The sequence below is a fragment of the Carcharodon carcharias genome (genome assembly GCF_017639515.1).
Source record: "Carcharodon carcharias isolate sCarCar2 chromosome 37 unlocalized genomic scaffold, sCarCar2.pri SUPER_37_unloc_1, whole genome shotgun sequence".
NCBI lineage: Eukaryota > Metazoa > Chordata > Chondrichthyes > Lamniformes > Lamnidae > Carcharodon > Carcharodon carcharias.
Genome location: NW_024470758.1, coordinates 3,075,966 through 3,092,007, shown reverse-complemented (window position 1 = coordinate 3,092,007; position 16,042 = coordinate 3,075,966). Strand labels below are relative to the sequence as shown.

The following is a 16,042-nucleotide window of genomic DNA, read 5'->3' as shown; positions in this document are numbered from 1 at the left end:
GATAAATGAGAAAGGTTTTAGAGTGAAGAGAATTAAATCTTCAAAATGTACTGCCTCATAGGAAAGACAGCCTGCGAGCTGGTAATCAAATCTCAAGTAGTCTCCACTCCAACCGTTGCAGCTGTTCAAAGGGGCCAGCAGAGAATGATAGACTGCCGAGAAATAATTAACTTAGAAATCGCACTCGAGTTCCCTAGAGTTGAAGCCCCATTGCAAATATCAATTGAACATTAAGACTAGGGCTCCATTATCTTTGAAAGCTTGCATAATCAATGGGGGTAGCCTGAAATAAGATCTGCACAAGGACCAGAATGCCAACTACCAGACTATCACCACCCCAACCCCCCAAAAAAAATAAACTCATGGGGATGAGGAGCTAAAAAGACCAAGCATAGGAAAGGTGTTAATTTAACTAGAAGATGGGAATGACATTTCAGCCTGCACTGCACTGCTTTTGAGCAGATATGAAGCGTAGCAGGGAAATGGGTTTAAATTACCAATTAAAACAACATATTGCTTATGGCAAAAGAGAGGAAACAGGCTAATAAGAGACATTATGAAAGGACGATTAAGGGGAAAAAGGAATAGAATATGAATGTTGGATGGTTTGAAAATTGAAGTTAGTGGAAAATTAAAAGGTTGGCATAGAGTCACAACGAAGACTAAGAGCTAAGGACTTGCCTTTGGGCAGAACACACCATGATGTCACACTTCCCCTCTTTATGCTTCAAGCACTAATCCTAAATATTTGCCCTTATTACTAAATGCACTATTTACACTCAATTTAATTCTGAATCTATTAAACCCATCCTTGCGTTTAGTGTGGTGAATACTGCCTTAGGCCAAGTTTTCATCCCTCACCCAAGTGAACTCAGCTACAATATCCTTTCAACAGGATACCCAGGACTACAGACTTGAGCCACTGTCCAAAAGTAAATATCACTGCTTCTGATTCAATGCTCTAGTATAAGGCGACTTTCAGAGAAAATCTGTTCCTTTACTCTGGAAGGAAGATAAGGTGTACTTTCATTTTTTTTTAAGTTATATTTGCCAGGTCTGCCCACTCCCTTGTCTATCAGTTTGCCATGCTCCTCCATTTGGTTTAATACCAGGCTTGGATGAGTCCTTCTATACACTTGTGCAAAATGTATACAAGAGATAGTCCACAAATTCCTGGGGCACAAGACAAGGCACATCTTGGCAACTCAAGAGGCATTAACTGGTCCTGAAACCAGTTCTCTACTCATGCCATTATTGCACCTTCAAAACATCAAGGGTAAGAGCAGGGAGTGAGCAAAATGCAAAAACTTAATAACTCTATGCAGATAGGGGCAGAGCAACTGAGACATTAGCACAAGTGGTCACCTGTGATACTAGGCTAAAGACGACCAGAGATTCACCAAGTGGTGGTAATATGTAGAGATAACCCACGGTAGGAATTGCCCAGGACATTGAATATTAAAAGCAACTGTCAGCTGGAAAAAATTTCCCACTGCAGCTGCAAACTACAGAAGTGTCAGTGTTGCCATTTTATATCTGGTAAACTGGAGGCTGAAAGCTTCAGATAAATGGGAACTACTACCCCCACCTGATCTGGCTCACCCTACCCCCAGGCACTTATGTGCTCTTAAGTGACAAGGCAACATGCAGTTGGGGAAACTAGGGATACACCATGTTCTTGTGCTAGTTACCTCACTTTTAATATAAGATATGGGATATAGAAGACTCCACAAGGTGAGCAGGGAAACCTTTTACTCAGTGAGACTCGTCTCCCATTGCTGGGAAGCCAGCCCTCGAACAAACAAGTGTCAGTCTCTAAAACCACCTGAAAGAGATGGTGAAAGGGGAACTTGCTCCAAAATTCACAGCAGCCATCAGGTGGGCAATAAATGCTGCTGAATTCAAATGAACAGGGTGAAGTGTATTCCACACTTCACGTTCAGGCTGAAATCAGAAGGCTAGAGTCACAGTCCACTTTGACAAACTCTCTTCCAATTGATCCTCCTCTCCGGCAGGCTGGGCATTCAAGCCGTTTGAAAGTTGTTTAAAGCGATTTTAAGTTTGTTTAAAAAATGCTTCAACAAGGGGCTGAGCAACATTCACTTCCCAGTGTTCAGTTTAGGAGCCGAGGTTACCGGGGATAAAGCCAGGGTCAGTTTCTGCCAAGGTGTTGCAGGAAACAACCAGTCTCCCCTCCTGTCACAAAGGAGCAGTCTGCTGAGGTGGTGGGACTCGGACACAGAAGCACAAGGCAAGATCACACTGTCTGGTCAGTCTTCAGGAACTTCAGCTTACTGTTACCCCAATTTGGATTTCAGCACAAACTCCTGAGAACAGGCAAGTTTAAAACCTCCAGCGTTTCCCCTGACTTTCTGCTTGCAATCTGGGCATTGTTCTACTTTGCTACTAATCCTCATGACACAACACAGCTATTTAAAATCTCAGTGGTAAATGGTGCCAGGCAATAGCAAAATTCTTGGTACAAAGAGGGTTCTTTTATTCTTTCATGAGGTGTGGGTGTCACTGGCAAGGCCAGCATTTGTTGCCCATCCCCAATTGCCTTTGAACTAAATGGCTGGCTAGGCCATTTCAAAGAACAATTAAGAGACAACCACATTGCTATGAATCTGGAGTCACATAGGCCAGATCAGTTAAGCATGGAAGATTCCCTTCCCTGAAGGACATCAGTGAACCAGATGGGTTTTTAACAACAATCGATGATAATTTCATGGTCACCATTACTGAGACTAGCTTTCAATTCCAGATCTATTAATCGAATTTAAATTCCTCCAGCTGATGATCCCAACCCCTGCCTCCAGGATATTGGCCTGGAGCTCTGGGTTACTATGACATTAACACTACACCAGTGCCTCCCCATGGGTGACTAAGAAACTAAAGGCATCCTATTTTAAAGAGAAACTGAAGGAATAATTTAACTAAAATCTAAACTGATTGTCACTCACTAACAAGGCATTTACTACATTGGGATCATGGGTGGGGTGTTGGGGTCACTAACAGCAGGTAGGTTAAGGCAGCAAAGAGATGAATTGATGGGATTGGGCAGCTGCAGTGAACTGAATGGACAGGGTGCTGGGGGTTAGAGAATTCAAAGACAGCAGAGCACGCTTGTCCTGGAGAATTAAATCTAAACAGCTCAGGGGAAGGAGGCAGCTACCAACCAGCTCAGGATCCTTAATTCCCAGTGTAATATTCAGCCCTGTGATGCTATACTGCCATTGAATTAGATTTTTTTGTATTTTAACCACATTGATCAACCTTGGCTCTAAATCCTAATAGCCTTGGTCAAAAAAAAATCTCAATTTTGAATTTTTCAATTGCTACTTCTCTCCACCCGACCCAGCTTTTCATTTTGGGGGAGGGTGGGGGAGGGGGAGAGGGAGAGGGAGGGGCGAGAGTTCCAGATTTCCATGTGAAGAAGTGCTTCCTGAAATTACCCCTAAACAACCTGCCTCTAATTTTAAGGCCCCTTATTCTGGACTCCCCTCAGTGAAAACAGTTTCTCGCTACCTTTTAATCATCTTAAACACCCATCAGCGCACTCAAGGGGTTACAGGGCTAAACTTGAGAGTTAAGCTGATTAAGGCCATCAAGCCAACAGGAAATTATACCTGGATAACAACCTGACCTCCATCAGCATGAACACTGCATTTATACACTCACCAATTTGTATGGGTTTTGATCCTTTCTAACCAGTGCTTTCAGCACAGCGCATGCGATCTGCTGCTGTTTTTGGCCACAAACCAAAAGCTCGATTGTGATGGAAAGCAACACACAACCAATATGCTTTTTTAATCTTCATCTCTATCCTGGTGCTCAAGGACAGGCTAGCTGCAATTCGAGTTGCCAATTAAAAAGGTGTTTCACCTGCAGGGTAGAATGATCAAGCATTTCCCCATTCTCCAAAATACCCTTAAATAAACACACCAAGATTACCTTCTGACTGCAGCCCAATTTCTCCAAACTGAACACAGCAGCTTGGAGATTAGATTCCTGAACAAGTCAGGTACAGCAGTTAGTAATTCTGTATCTGATTTTGAGTACCCAGTTTCACCTCTCACCCTGCTACATAGTAATGTACACCCCACAATGGTATACTAGAGGGCCCATTAATATACTGGATGGAGCCTTGGTTTAGCCTACACCATGGACAGGTACTATTCTGCAAGATCATGGACTGATCCTTCTTTGGACTATTAGCCAGCCAAGATTAAACTCAGCCATGCTTGGCCTGCCCAATGGAACCAAAGGTCAGCACAGGTGGCCATTCTAACCCATTGAGCCTGTGACAATATTTACTCTTGTGCCTCAGCCATTTACTCCCAGCAAAACTTGATACACCTGAAGACTTCCCTATTCTTTTATGGCCAAAGGGATTGGAGTACAAGGCCAACATGTCACTTGCCATCCCAATTGCTTGCTGTACCTGCATGTTAGCTTTCTATGTTCCATGTACGAGTACATACAAGTGCCTCTGAACATCAACATTTACCAATTTCACACCTTTAAAATATAGTTAGCTTTTCTATTCCTACTGCCAAAGTGAATATCCTTACATTTCCCACATTATACTCCATCTGCCACCTTGTTGCCCACTCACTTAACATGTCTATATCTCTTTGCAGCCTGTCCTCAGCTTACTGCCTGACCCAGTTTTGTATGAAGTAGCTTGGATACATTACTCTCAGTCTGTCTACGGGATTAAAATAGATTGTACATAGCCGAGGCCCCAGCATGGGTCCTTGCAGGATTCCACAAGTCACAGCTTCAACTTGAAATGCCCCATTTATACCTAATCTTTGCTTCTGTTAACCAATCCTCTATCCATGCTAATTTATTACCCCCAACCCCATGAGCCCTTACATTGCATAGTAACCTTTGGCAGCACCTTGAATGCCATTTTGGAAATTCTGTATGTATAGTACATCTACTGGTTCCCCTTTATCTACCCTAGTAGCTACATCCTCAAAAAGCTAGCTTGTCAAACATGATTGTCCTTTTGTAAAACCCATATTAACTGTCTAGTCAAACTGATTTTCTAAGTGCATTAAGACTTCTATAGTATTAGATTCCAGCAACTTCCAGATGACTTATGTCAGGATAACTGGCCTGTAGTTCTGTTTCCTCTCTCCTTCCTTTCTTGATGGACAGAGCTACACTTGCCAATTTCATAGACAGAACATCCATTATCTGTGCAGCTACCTCTTATAAAACCTGAGGGTGCAATCAGATCCCAGGGATTAGTCAGATTTTAATCCAAGTTTCTCCATTACACTTTTGGTAAACAATCAATGGTACAGACCAAATGAGGGACAGATCAGAAGTGCCTCTCAATCAGCAGGCAGGTCACAGCTTAGAAGCTTGACAGTAGAGAAGCTCCCAACAGGGATGAAACTTGTAAAATATAGATCTGAAGGTGCGGGTTAGGGATGAGAAACAGTTTTTCTGACATTAACAGCCCCTTTCCCCTCACTGGTGATGCCCAAACCTGCAAGTCCCACTCAAAATCTGACAACCCTTCCATTTGCCTTCCTGTTTTATTCCAAGGGATGTGCGAGTCAGAGGTTTGTTCTCAACACTGGCAAATCAGTGGCAAATACAATCTTGACCAGATTTGTCAAGAATCCAAAATATTGGGAGCTTAAGCTCTTTCAGCAATGAAGTATGCAAAACCCGAGTTGCACTGGAGTCAAATGCCAGTTCCCTGACAGTCCCACCCCACACCCCAGCTTAAAAGCCAGAACATGCAAAGTGGGACAGAGATAAGAAGAAATGCAACCGGATGTTTGCTGCAGGAGCTTTGCATATCTAGCCAGGAGGATAAAAATCATCTGCTCTGGACTAGGAAACATGAAGGGAGTCAGATTAAAGAAACAGTCTGACTTCAGTTCACCTGGGTGAGTTAAATCCCTTGTTGCGTATAAGACTACCAAAACTCAGAGTAAATGGCACTTACCAGATTTGGAACCAGTTGCTCCCCAACACTTACAGTAGAAACATCGATGCAATGTGTAATCCCTGGGTACCACGCAGATAAAAGCCAGACCCCCCCCCCCGCCCCCCCCAGGACGTTTATCAAAAGGACACGAGGAACCCACTCCAAATACAGCCGAAAAACGATAGGATTGGTACCCGAGAGCCGTCACAAGTTTTATTCACACATGGTCGAATAGGAAACGACACGTACAGAGGCGATTACATTGATCTTTACACCGTCATCCATGAGCCGATTTGTTATTAAAAAAGGCGAAATTCCGAGTAAAAGCGGAGATAATTACGACTCGTCGGCACATTAGAAAACGGTCCATTCTCCGGCAGTTTTACACGCAGATTGAACGCCTCCACATCCACCACCCACCCACCACCCCCCTCCCTTCCTTCCTCCTTCCTCCCTCCCCCCCCCCCCCCCCCCACACCCGATAAAACGAAGCATGAGTTACAGTTCACGAATCACGGGCATAAACAAACGTACAGCGGCGGTCCATTTTAAAGAATAAAGCCATTTTGGCAGCCACTCTGGGCTCGGTATCACCCCCTCCGATGCCAGTCCAACGAGATACTTTACAACGGCGAGGCTTCAGTTACTAACCCCAACCCACGTACAAATTGCTAGCTGGAGTGGGGAATGCAGAAAGGAACAGGGAACACAATATGAGAGACAGACGAGACATGGGGCTGCAGCAAAGTGGTGACACTGAGCTCTGACCGCCCCAATGACTAACCCTAAGCGCACCACCCCCCCTTCGCTCGCTCCAACCCCCAACTAAATCCCACCCTAATCTGCCCCTGTAGCTGACAGGACGCATTGTCTCCAGGGGTTGCGATGAAAAGTCAAGTCTTCTTGTTGGCGCCTAGGATCCAAACCTGCAGAACGTCTTAAAACAAAGAGAAAAAGAGGATTAAACTGAGTGGAGGCCCATGGCTGGCTTCGTACATCCAACAGTGCCAAATCCTGCAATGGCCAGATGTCACTGGCTGCTGTTTAGACATGGATCATTCCCTATAAAATACTGGGGGTGAGTTTCACACAATAGCACCCAAAGCATACTGACAGCAGAGGTTTTTGGGAGTGGGGGTTAAGAGGCGAAATGTTAGTATTGCTGTAAAGAAAGACATGTTGCTGAAGGTTCTTGAGGAGCATTCATCAGGACAAACAAGAATGCCAAATTTCAAACAATCAAAACAATTTATACCACAGGAAAAAAGATTGCCGATTGGCTGAGGTGTTGCCATTAAGAAAGCAACAGGGAGCCCTGGGTAATTTAAAAAAGGCGCAAGGATAAAACATATTCCTTTTGTTTGCAGAGAACAGGTCCTTGAGTATGAACTTACATTGATTCTAGAGAGTGTAAGTGAGCCACGTTACAAGCTTGGCTGTTCATCTTAAATTGGCTGTGTGGCTATTAGCGTACTCAGGATTGTTCAGCCAGTGGTGAACACCCAAGGAACAATGATCATTTGAAATTTGGCATTCTTGCATTTGTCTTGACGAGTGCCAAGGCCAAATGTTTCAGCAATATGTCCCTGTTCAGCAATATTCCAAGTTTTGTACTATCAAAGCCACTGTCCGTGATATTAATGGCCTCGCAAACCATCCACCACTCCAACCCCAATGTATCCTACCTTGGGTTATCAGGGTAAACCTTCTAACCCCAGGGTGTACAACCTTGAGTTATATTGGCAAACCCACTACCCCACAGGGAGTACACCCTTGTGCCTTAACTTGAGCTGTAGTGGTTTCCCCTAGGCAGAGGGCGTGGGGAGAGGAGAAGCAATGGCCACGACCAGCCACTACCCATCTTGCAGCCTCCCCAGGAGGGGAGAGGAGGGGAGGCACCCTGCCTGCCCTTCCCACCTCAACCCCCCCACCACACAAAAAGCAGAAACCTCAATAGCCCCAAAGCTTCCCCCCGTAGCCGTTGCTGAGCCGGCCGTCCTGGCTGCAGCGGAGGGGGGGGCCTCGCAGGTAAGGGGGAGGAGGAGGAGGAGGGGGCAGCGGCGGCCGGCGGTGGGGGTCCCGGGAATAAGGGGGAGGGGGAGGAGGAGGAGGAGGCGGCAGGGGGAGAGGGGGCAGTGGAGGGGGCGGAGGCAAGAGGCGGCGGCCGTAGGGGTCGTAGCGGTAGTAGCGGGCGGCCAGCGGGTGGTGGTGAGGAGGAGGAGGAGTAGAGGGGAGCGGCGGCGGCGGAGGAGGAGGGGGGAAGGGGAGGCGGCGGGTAGGGGGGAAGAAGCCCGGCGGGGGCAGGAGCGGCGGGCCGGGCAGCGGCTGCGCGGGATGAGGAGGCGGCGGCGGAGGGGGGAAGGCCCCCCGCACCGGGTTGGACTTGGAGAGCTGCACGTAGATCCGCTGGCCGGCCAGCTCGGTGCCGCTGAGGCCGCGGATGGCCTCCAGGGCCTGGCGCTCCTTCTCCATGTGCACGAAGGCGTAGTTCTTGACGATGTCGCACTCCACCACCCGGCCGTAGGCCTCGAAGAGCCGCTGCAGCTCGCGGGTACTGGCCGCCTCCGCCACGTTGCCCACGTACAGCTTGGTGGCGTTGCGCAGCCGGGCCGTGGCCAGCTCCACCGTCAGCGGCGAGCCGTGCAGCGGCCGGCGGTGCAGCTCGGCGATGGCCCGCTTGGCCTCCGCCTCCTTCTCCATGTGCACGAAGGCGTAGTTGCTCAGCACGTCGCACTCGTTCACGAGGCCGTACTTCTCGAACAGGCCGCGCAGCTCGGCCGCGTCGCAGGCGCCCGGCAGGTTGCCCACGAAGATCTTCACCATCTTGGGACAAACAAAAAAAAAAACCCAGGCTGAGGAAGGGGGGTGGGGAAGGGGGAAGGGAAAACCTCCTCGATCTATCGGGTTTCAAATGTTAATTTCTCCTTTCTCCCCATCAGCAACATCCAGGCGCCCCGCTTCGTCCGGCAGCCGCGCCAGACTGAGCGCCGCTCCCCAAATGGCCGCTTTATACAGGCGGCCTCCCTGACATCACCAATCAGGCCGGTCGCCATGGGAACGCGTCAATCGACCGCCCCGCCCCCCACTTCCCGTCCACTATCTGGATGGATAGGTGCGTAAGCTCTTACAAACTGTTGTTCAAATGTGGTACTGTAATGCTATATTCTACCTCTTGATTTTTGTCTTCCACTTTCTCGATAGGTGCACAAAGTGATGGAGGATGAGGGTCAACACTGAAGTACTCGTTGGTCTAATTGGTTCATTACCTTTTGGGTGAGAACAGGTTTACTTTCCCCCTCCTGGACATTTTCTTCGAAAAGGGCTGGATTATCAGTCTCTGTGCAGAGTGTCAAAAAAAAGCAGTGCTGAAGTCCCAATCCACATCTTCAGTACAGTAATCAGGATCTTCAGTGCAGTTGGATAGTTTGAGGGGCTCCGAATTGGTATCATCGTTGAACGTCTTTTGAGTGATTCCTCTGCTCTCTTGGTGAGGTCGAGGTCTACACAGGCGTTTCGGCTCAGAAGAAAGAACGCCTGATTGCGAAGGACATAAAATGTTGCCCATATCTGTTTGTTCTTGTATTGGAGTGTTGTTTGCAGTGTACCTATGACTTGTAGTTTGGTCCCTCCCAGGTCATATAACTGGGTTGTAGTTGGCTTCAGAGGTTGTGTTATTAGCTACAGTTCTTTGTTGGACAAGACTGTTCCTCTTGCTCCTATACTCAATTAGAAATTAGCGATGCATCCATTGACATAAATATCTGCATTCCAGAATCTGTATCTGGGGCTTTTGATCTCACCCAGAAAACATTGTTGTTCCTCTTCTTGTTGAGATTCCTCAATTGTATGTGAAGAACCTCTTGTTATCCACTGTATACCTACAGGTTTTAGTTCTGCACATTTTCCCAAAGTGTCCAAATCTTTTACAATAAAAGCATTCCTCAGTGCTTGCAGGACAATGCTCGCGCCTGGGGGGCTTTTTGGTGCTAGAACACTGGCATGGTTTGCTGGTGTCTTGAACTTTTGTACCATAAGGGGCTGAATAATACATTGGGGGGGGGGGGGGGGGGAAGAGTCGGGTATGGGTGGTTCGTCCATGCCCCCCAACTCCCCCCGGAGATAAAGTCAGCATGGAGCTAACCCGCTCCATGCTGGCTCACCCTGCAGCCATATTGTGCTGCGGACAGGCTTAACAAGGGCCAAGTGGGACTTCTGCTCCTCAATGGGGATGACGTCCTGCCCTGTGGAGCTGCCAGCCAATCTGATTGACTGGCTGCTCCATCAGTCCCGGCAGCGCCATGTCAGTGGCCGTTGGCAGGACTGCAAGGAGAAGGAGGAGAAGGCCCAGGGCTCCCTGAAGCCAGTGAGTCCAGGGTCTTGGCCAGGGAGAGTTTCAGCTGGGAAGGTGGGGGGGGGGGGCGGTGTGGGAGCAGATTTAAGGCTGGGGGTGGTTAGGAAGAACAAAGAACAAAGAAAAGTACAGCACAGGAACAGGCCCTTCGGCCCTCCAAGCCTGGGCTGATCATAATGCCCGTCAACTAAAACATTTTGCACTTCCGGTGTCCATATCTCTTTATTCCCATCCCATTCATGTATTTGTCAAGCTGCCTCTTAAACACCACTATCGTACCTGCTTCCACCACCTCCTCTGGCAGCGAATTCCAGACACTCACTACCCTCTGCGTAAAAAAACTTGCCCCACACATCTCCTCTATAGTTTTCTCCTCTCACCTTAAATCTATGTCCCCTAGTAATTGACTCTTCCACCCTGGGAAAAAGCTTCTGACTATCTACTCTGTCCATGCCACTCATAATTTTGTAAACTTCTATCAAGTCGCCCCTCAATCTCCATCGCTCTAGTGAGAACAATCAGAGTTTCTCCAACCTCTCCTCATAGCTAATAACCTCCAGATCAGGCAGCATCATGGTAAACCTCCTCTGCACCCTCTCCAATGCCTCCATATCCTTCTGGTAACGTGGTGACCAGAATTGCACGTAATTTTCCAAGTGCGGCCTAACCAAGGAAGAAAGGGGGGATTTGATCTTAGGGGTGGCTGCCCCCCACGATCCATAAAGGGCACCATCCAAAGATTGAAACTCCCCTTCCTTCCCTTTGACGGTTCCATTAAAAAAAAATTGGGCTGTCCACTCCTGCTCAGCTGCCCACGCAAAACGGTTCATGGTGTGGACAGCATATTATCAAGGTCAATTGACTTGGTAACAAGCCTAATTGAACTTTGATTACCTATTCGAATATGGCGGGTGCTGATTTCAGTTTCCGCACACTCCTCGTGTTATGGGGGTGAGCTCTGGGAATGGATGGGAAGGCCACCTTATTTTACGTGCCCCGCTGCTGCCCCCCCCCCCCCCAGCTGGAAACACACCCGGAAGGGGCACATAAAATGCTGCCCAAAATATCTTCTTCCCTGGAGTGTCTTTGGCATTTTGTTTAGTAAGTTATAGTGTCATGTGGAGGTTTTCTGAGCCACGGTTCTTCTTCTCTGAATATGGCTCTTGTTTGTTTATGAACCTCTGTTTGTCTGACCCACTGTATTGCCTTCTCCAAAATTAAGTCTTCTTTGGATTGCAGTAGGTAAGATAGGATGTCGTCAGTAACACCGACTACAATGCGGTTCTTGTATTCGGTCCACTATAATTGCCACCTTCAGCCAGTTGATACAGGTCATTCATAAAGGTGCTTACTGGTTCACCTGGTTTCTGGACCCTTTCCTTGAATTTGGCCCTTTCTACTCTTGTTACTCTGTAAATTAAAATAATTATCAAATGCTTATAAGACTTCCTCGAATTTGTCTGTTATTTCTTATCTTGCTATAACATCGTCCGCGATGGCTCCAATAGAATACAGTAATGTATTGACTTGTTCAGCCTCAGACTTATTGTCCAATCCAGAAGAAATTTGGAATCTTACAAATCTCTTACTCCATAGTACCAAATTTTGTGTTTGATTTGATCCTTCCATAGGCCCAAATCAGTCCGGCAATGTGAATCCATAGCTGCTGGAGACTTGCCTTAATTTTTTAAACTTCTGTTGCATTAATGGAGTTTCTCCACGCCAACCAGCCTTTTACTGATAGCTGCTGTGGTTGCTGAACCTTTTTGGTAATCGTTCCTAAATTTTGCAGAGTTTTAAACTAATTGCTGGTAGTTACCATTAAGCTCTGTTCATTGCTTTCCTCTCACTGGGGAATCATGTTTAAGAAGCCTTGCAGTTGCCACGTTGAATGGTGCTGATCTTGAACCCAGACCGCGAGGTGTCTCAAAACCCAGGCTGACTAAAAATGGAATTTACCCAGTGCTGACTGGTTATTGCTGTTAAATTGAAGATTTTGACTCATTTTCAAGGTTAGCTCACCATTCCTCGATCATCGCTAGGTTCTCTGATTCTGCTGCTGAATTGGGAATTTTCACGCACCACCACACGCTGTGGTGCAGCCCTTTCTCAATTGAACAGTTGTTTTTTTTCTGCCACTCTCCGCCTCCACACCTTCCATGGTGCTCTTTTGGAGATTTTCAACTGACTTACCAAAATCTTCAGTGTTGGCGCCTTTCAGGTCAGACTTGCAAACTTATTTAAAGTTGCTTTTCAGAGATTTCAGGTTCCTTCACAGCTGCCACCATATTGCATATTGGTTGTCACTGGCTAAAAAGCGTTTGCAAAGACACAAGGATGTCTGAACTATAACTGCTTTATTGGATAAACATTACTATGTACACATATACAGAACTAGGGGTTACTCTGTCTAAGCCATAAGCATTCTCCTCCTTCGACTCTTGGTAATGTGTCTGTTATATCATCGCTGTGGGCTGTACTGTTTACTCAGTCCCACATATTAATCCTTTCAATAAATAAAGCTAAGGAGTTAAATGCTTGGCTCAAAGGCTGGTGTGGGAGGAATGGGTTTCAGTTCATGGAGCATTGGCACCAGCACTGGAGTAGAAGGGAGCTGTTCCAGTGGGATGGGCTTCACTTGAAACAGGCTGGGACCAATGTCCTGGCAAATCGAATAACTAGAGCTGTACAGGGTGGGGGGGGGGTGGGGGGGCTTCAACCAAATTGCAGAGGGGAGGGTTCTGGAGAGGGGATACGATACGTAGGCTTACAAAGCGAAAGGATATGGCAGCAATGCAGGGCAACGATTTAGGTAATGATTCCCAGACTGTGGCAGGAAGGGACAGAATCTAAAAACATTAAAAAAGCAGCAAAAAGGGCCGAGGAGGGAGAAAAATTGTAAAATTTAATGGATCTTAACTTAAATGCACGTTGTATTCGGAACAAGATAAATTAATTAACGGCACAAATAGAGGTTAATGGGTACGATCTTATAGCCATTATGGAGACCTGGTTACAAGGAGATCGGAGCTGGGAACTAAATATTCAGGAGTGTGTGACTTTTCAAAAGGACAGACAGGAAGGAAAGGTTGGTAGGGTAGCTTTGTTAGTAAGAGATGGAATAAGTATGATAGCAAGAAATGATCTTGGATCGGAAGATATAGAATCCATATGGGCGGAGGTAAGAGATAACAAGGGGAAGAAGACAGAAGACAGTGGTGGGAGTAGACTATAGGCCCCCTAACAGTAGCTATACTATAGGACAGAAAATAAATCAGAAGATAATGAGGGTATATAAAAAAGGCAGTACATTAATTATGGTGACTTTAATCTGCATGTAGATTGGGAAAATCAAATTGGCAGAGGTAGCCACGAGGAAGAATTCATAGAGTGTATTTGGGACAGTTTCCTAGAACAATATGTTGTGGATTCAACCAGGGATCAGGCTATTTTGGATCTGGTAATGTGTAATGAGGCAGGTTTAATAAATGATCTCAGAGTAAAAGATCCCCTCGGAAACAGTGACCATAACATGGTAGAATTTAGCATTCAGTTTGAGAGTGAGAAACTTGGATCGGAAACAACTGTGCTGAACGTAAATAAGCTAAGTACAAAGGAATGTGGGCAGAAGAGGCTGGAGTGGACTGGGAAAGGAGTTTAGCAGAAAAGATGGTTGATGAACAATGGCAGTCGTTTAAGAAAATAGTTCACGACTCACAGCAAAGAAATATCCCAGTGAGGAAGAAGGATTCTAGGAAAGGGATAAACCAACAATGGTTAACCAAGGAAGTTAAGGATAGTATCAAATTGAAAGAAAAAACATACAATGTGGCAAAGATTAGTGGTAAGTCAGAGGATTGGGAAAGTTTTAAAAACCAAAAAAGATGACAAAAGAAAACAAAGAGGGAGAAAATAAACTTTGAGGGTAAACTAGCAACAGACAGTAAAAGCTCCTTTAAATATATAAAAATGAAGAGAGAGGCCAAAGTGAATAGAGAGAGTGGATGCACTGGTGGTAATCTTCCAAGAGGAAAACTGCCAATGTAACACCCTTACTCAAAAAGGGAGGGAGACAAAAAACAGGTAACTATAGGCCAGTTAGCTTAACATCTGTCATTGGGAAAATGTTAGAGTCTATTATAAAGGATGTATTAGCAGAGCATTTAGAAATTCATAATGTAATCAAGCAGAGTCAGCATGGCTTCATGAAGGGGAAATCGTGTCTGACAAACTTATTAGAATTTTTTAAGGAGCTAACAAGCAGGATAGATAAAGGGGAACCAGTGGATGTGATATATTTGGATTTCCAAAAGGCGTTCAATAAGGTACTGCACATAAGGCTACTTAATAAGGTAAGAGCCCATGGTGTTGGGGGTAGAATATTAGCATGGATAGAGGATTGGCTAACTAATAGAAGGCAGAGAATTGGAATAAAGGGGGAATTTTCAGGATGGAAACCTGTAACTAATGGAGCACCATAGGGATCAGTGCTGGGGCCACAATTATTTACAATATATATTAATGACTTGGATGAAGGAAGTGAATGTACTATCGTCAAGTTTGCAGATGACACAAAAATAGGTGGGAAGGTAAGCAGTGAGGATGACACAAAGAGTCTACAAATGGATATAGACAGGTTAAGTGAGTAGGCAAAAACTTGGCAGACAGAATATAACATGGGAAAATGGGAGGTTATACACTTTGGTACGAAGAATAGAGGAGCTGAATATTACTTAAATGGAGAAAGACTGCAGAAAGCTGCAGAACAGAGGGATTTGAGATCCTTGTGCATGAATTACAAAAAGCCAACATACAAGTTCAGCAGGGAATAGGGAAGGCAAATGGAATGTTGGCCTTTATTTCAAAGGGAATGGAATATAAAAATAGGGCAGTTTTGTTAAAACTATCAAGGCACTAGTTAGACCACACCTACAATACCATGAACAGTTTTGGTCCCCTTATCTAAGGAAAGATATAGTGGAATTGAAGGAAGACCAGAGAAACCTCACTAGGTCGATCCCAGGTATGGAGGGATTTTCTTATGGGGAGGGGCTGAGACACACACACACACACACACACACACACAGCACACCCCCCCACCACCCCCCCACCCTACCCACCCACACCCCCACCCCCCAACCAATGGAGGGAAAATTCTGCCCCATGTTTCTAGAATGACTCACAGGAGCATGTAAAGTAGCATGCGAGCATTTAAAATTTCCCAAGCAAAAATGAAAGAATGGGCAAACACGCTACAACTAAAATGTTCCAAGCAGTTGATGAAGTATTGGTATTATTGCCTTTGCAGGGTCAACCCCTGAAAGTGAAATTCGGCGGCCCATACAAGGTAGTTAGGAGGGTTATTAAAGTGAGTTATCTGATAGGTACTCCTGAGCATAGGAAGAAGAAACAGTTACGTCACATAAGCATGCTGAAGCAATATTATCGCAGCGAAGATGATAAGAAAGAGCAAGTGTACCAGATGATAGGAGTAACGGAGGATGACGGAGACAGTAAGAGTAAGGTAGAAAGAGAAGTAGACGGTGCAGAAAGTGAACCTCCTACAATTTGACTAGCCAATACGACAAAACTGGGACAGCTAGACACTGTGTTCTCATATTTAGAGGAAGCACTCTACTGTGGAAAAAGAAACTCTAGCATTGTTGTTGTCTCTTTAACACTTTGAAGTTTATGTCTGATATGATAACAAAGAAACACTAATCTACACTGACCAT

At 45.8% G+C, this 16,042-nt stretch overlaps 1 protein-coding gene across 1 annotated transcript; it reads right to left on the bottom strand.

Annotated features, from left to right (window-relative positions):
- Positions 1–6,432: 6,432 nt before the first annotated feature.
- Positions 6,433–8,991, bottom strand: LOC121274482 (RNA-binding protein 4-like). Its single transcript, XM_041181821.1, has one exon. It carries the CDS (start codon positions 8,777–8,779, stop codon positions 7,907–7,909), a length of 873 nt encoding a protein of 290 aa, XP_041037755.1. The 5' UTR covers positions 8,780–8,991; the 3' UTR covers positions 6,433–7,906.
- Between the last annotated feature and the right edge of the window lie 7,051 nt (positions 8,992–16,042).

Bases quoted from the DNA above. Each gene is read 5' to 3' on its own strand.
- LOC121274482 (XM_041181821.1), bottom strand. From the start codon at position 8,779: ATGGTGAAGATCTTCGTGGGCAACCTGCCGGGCGCCTGCGACGCGGCC.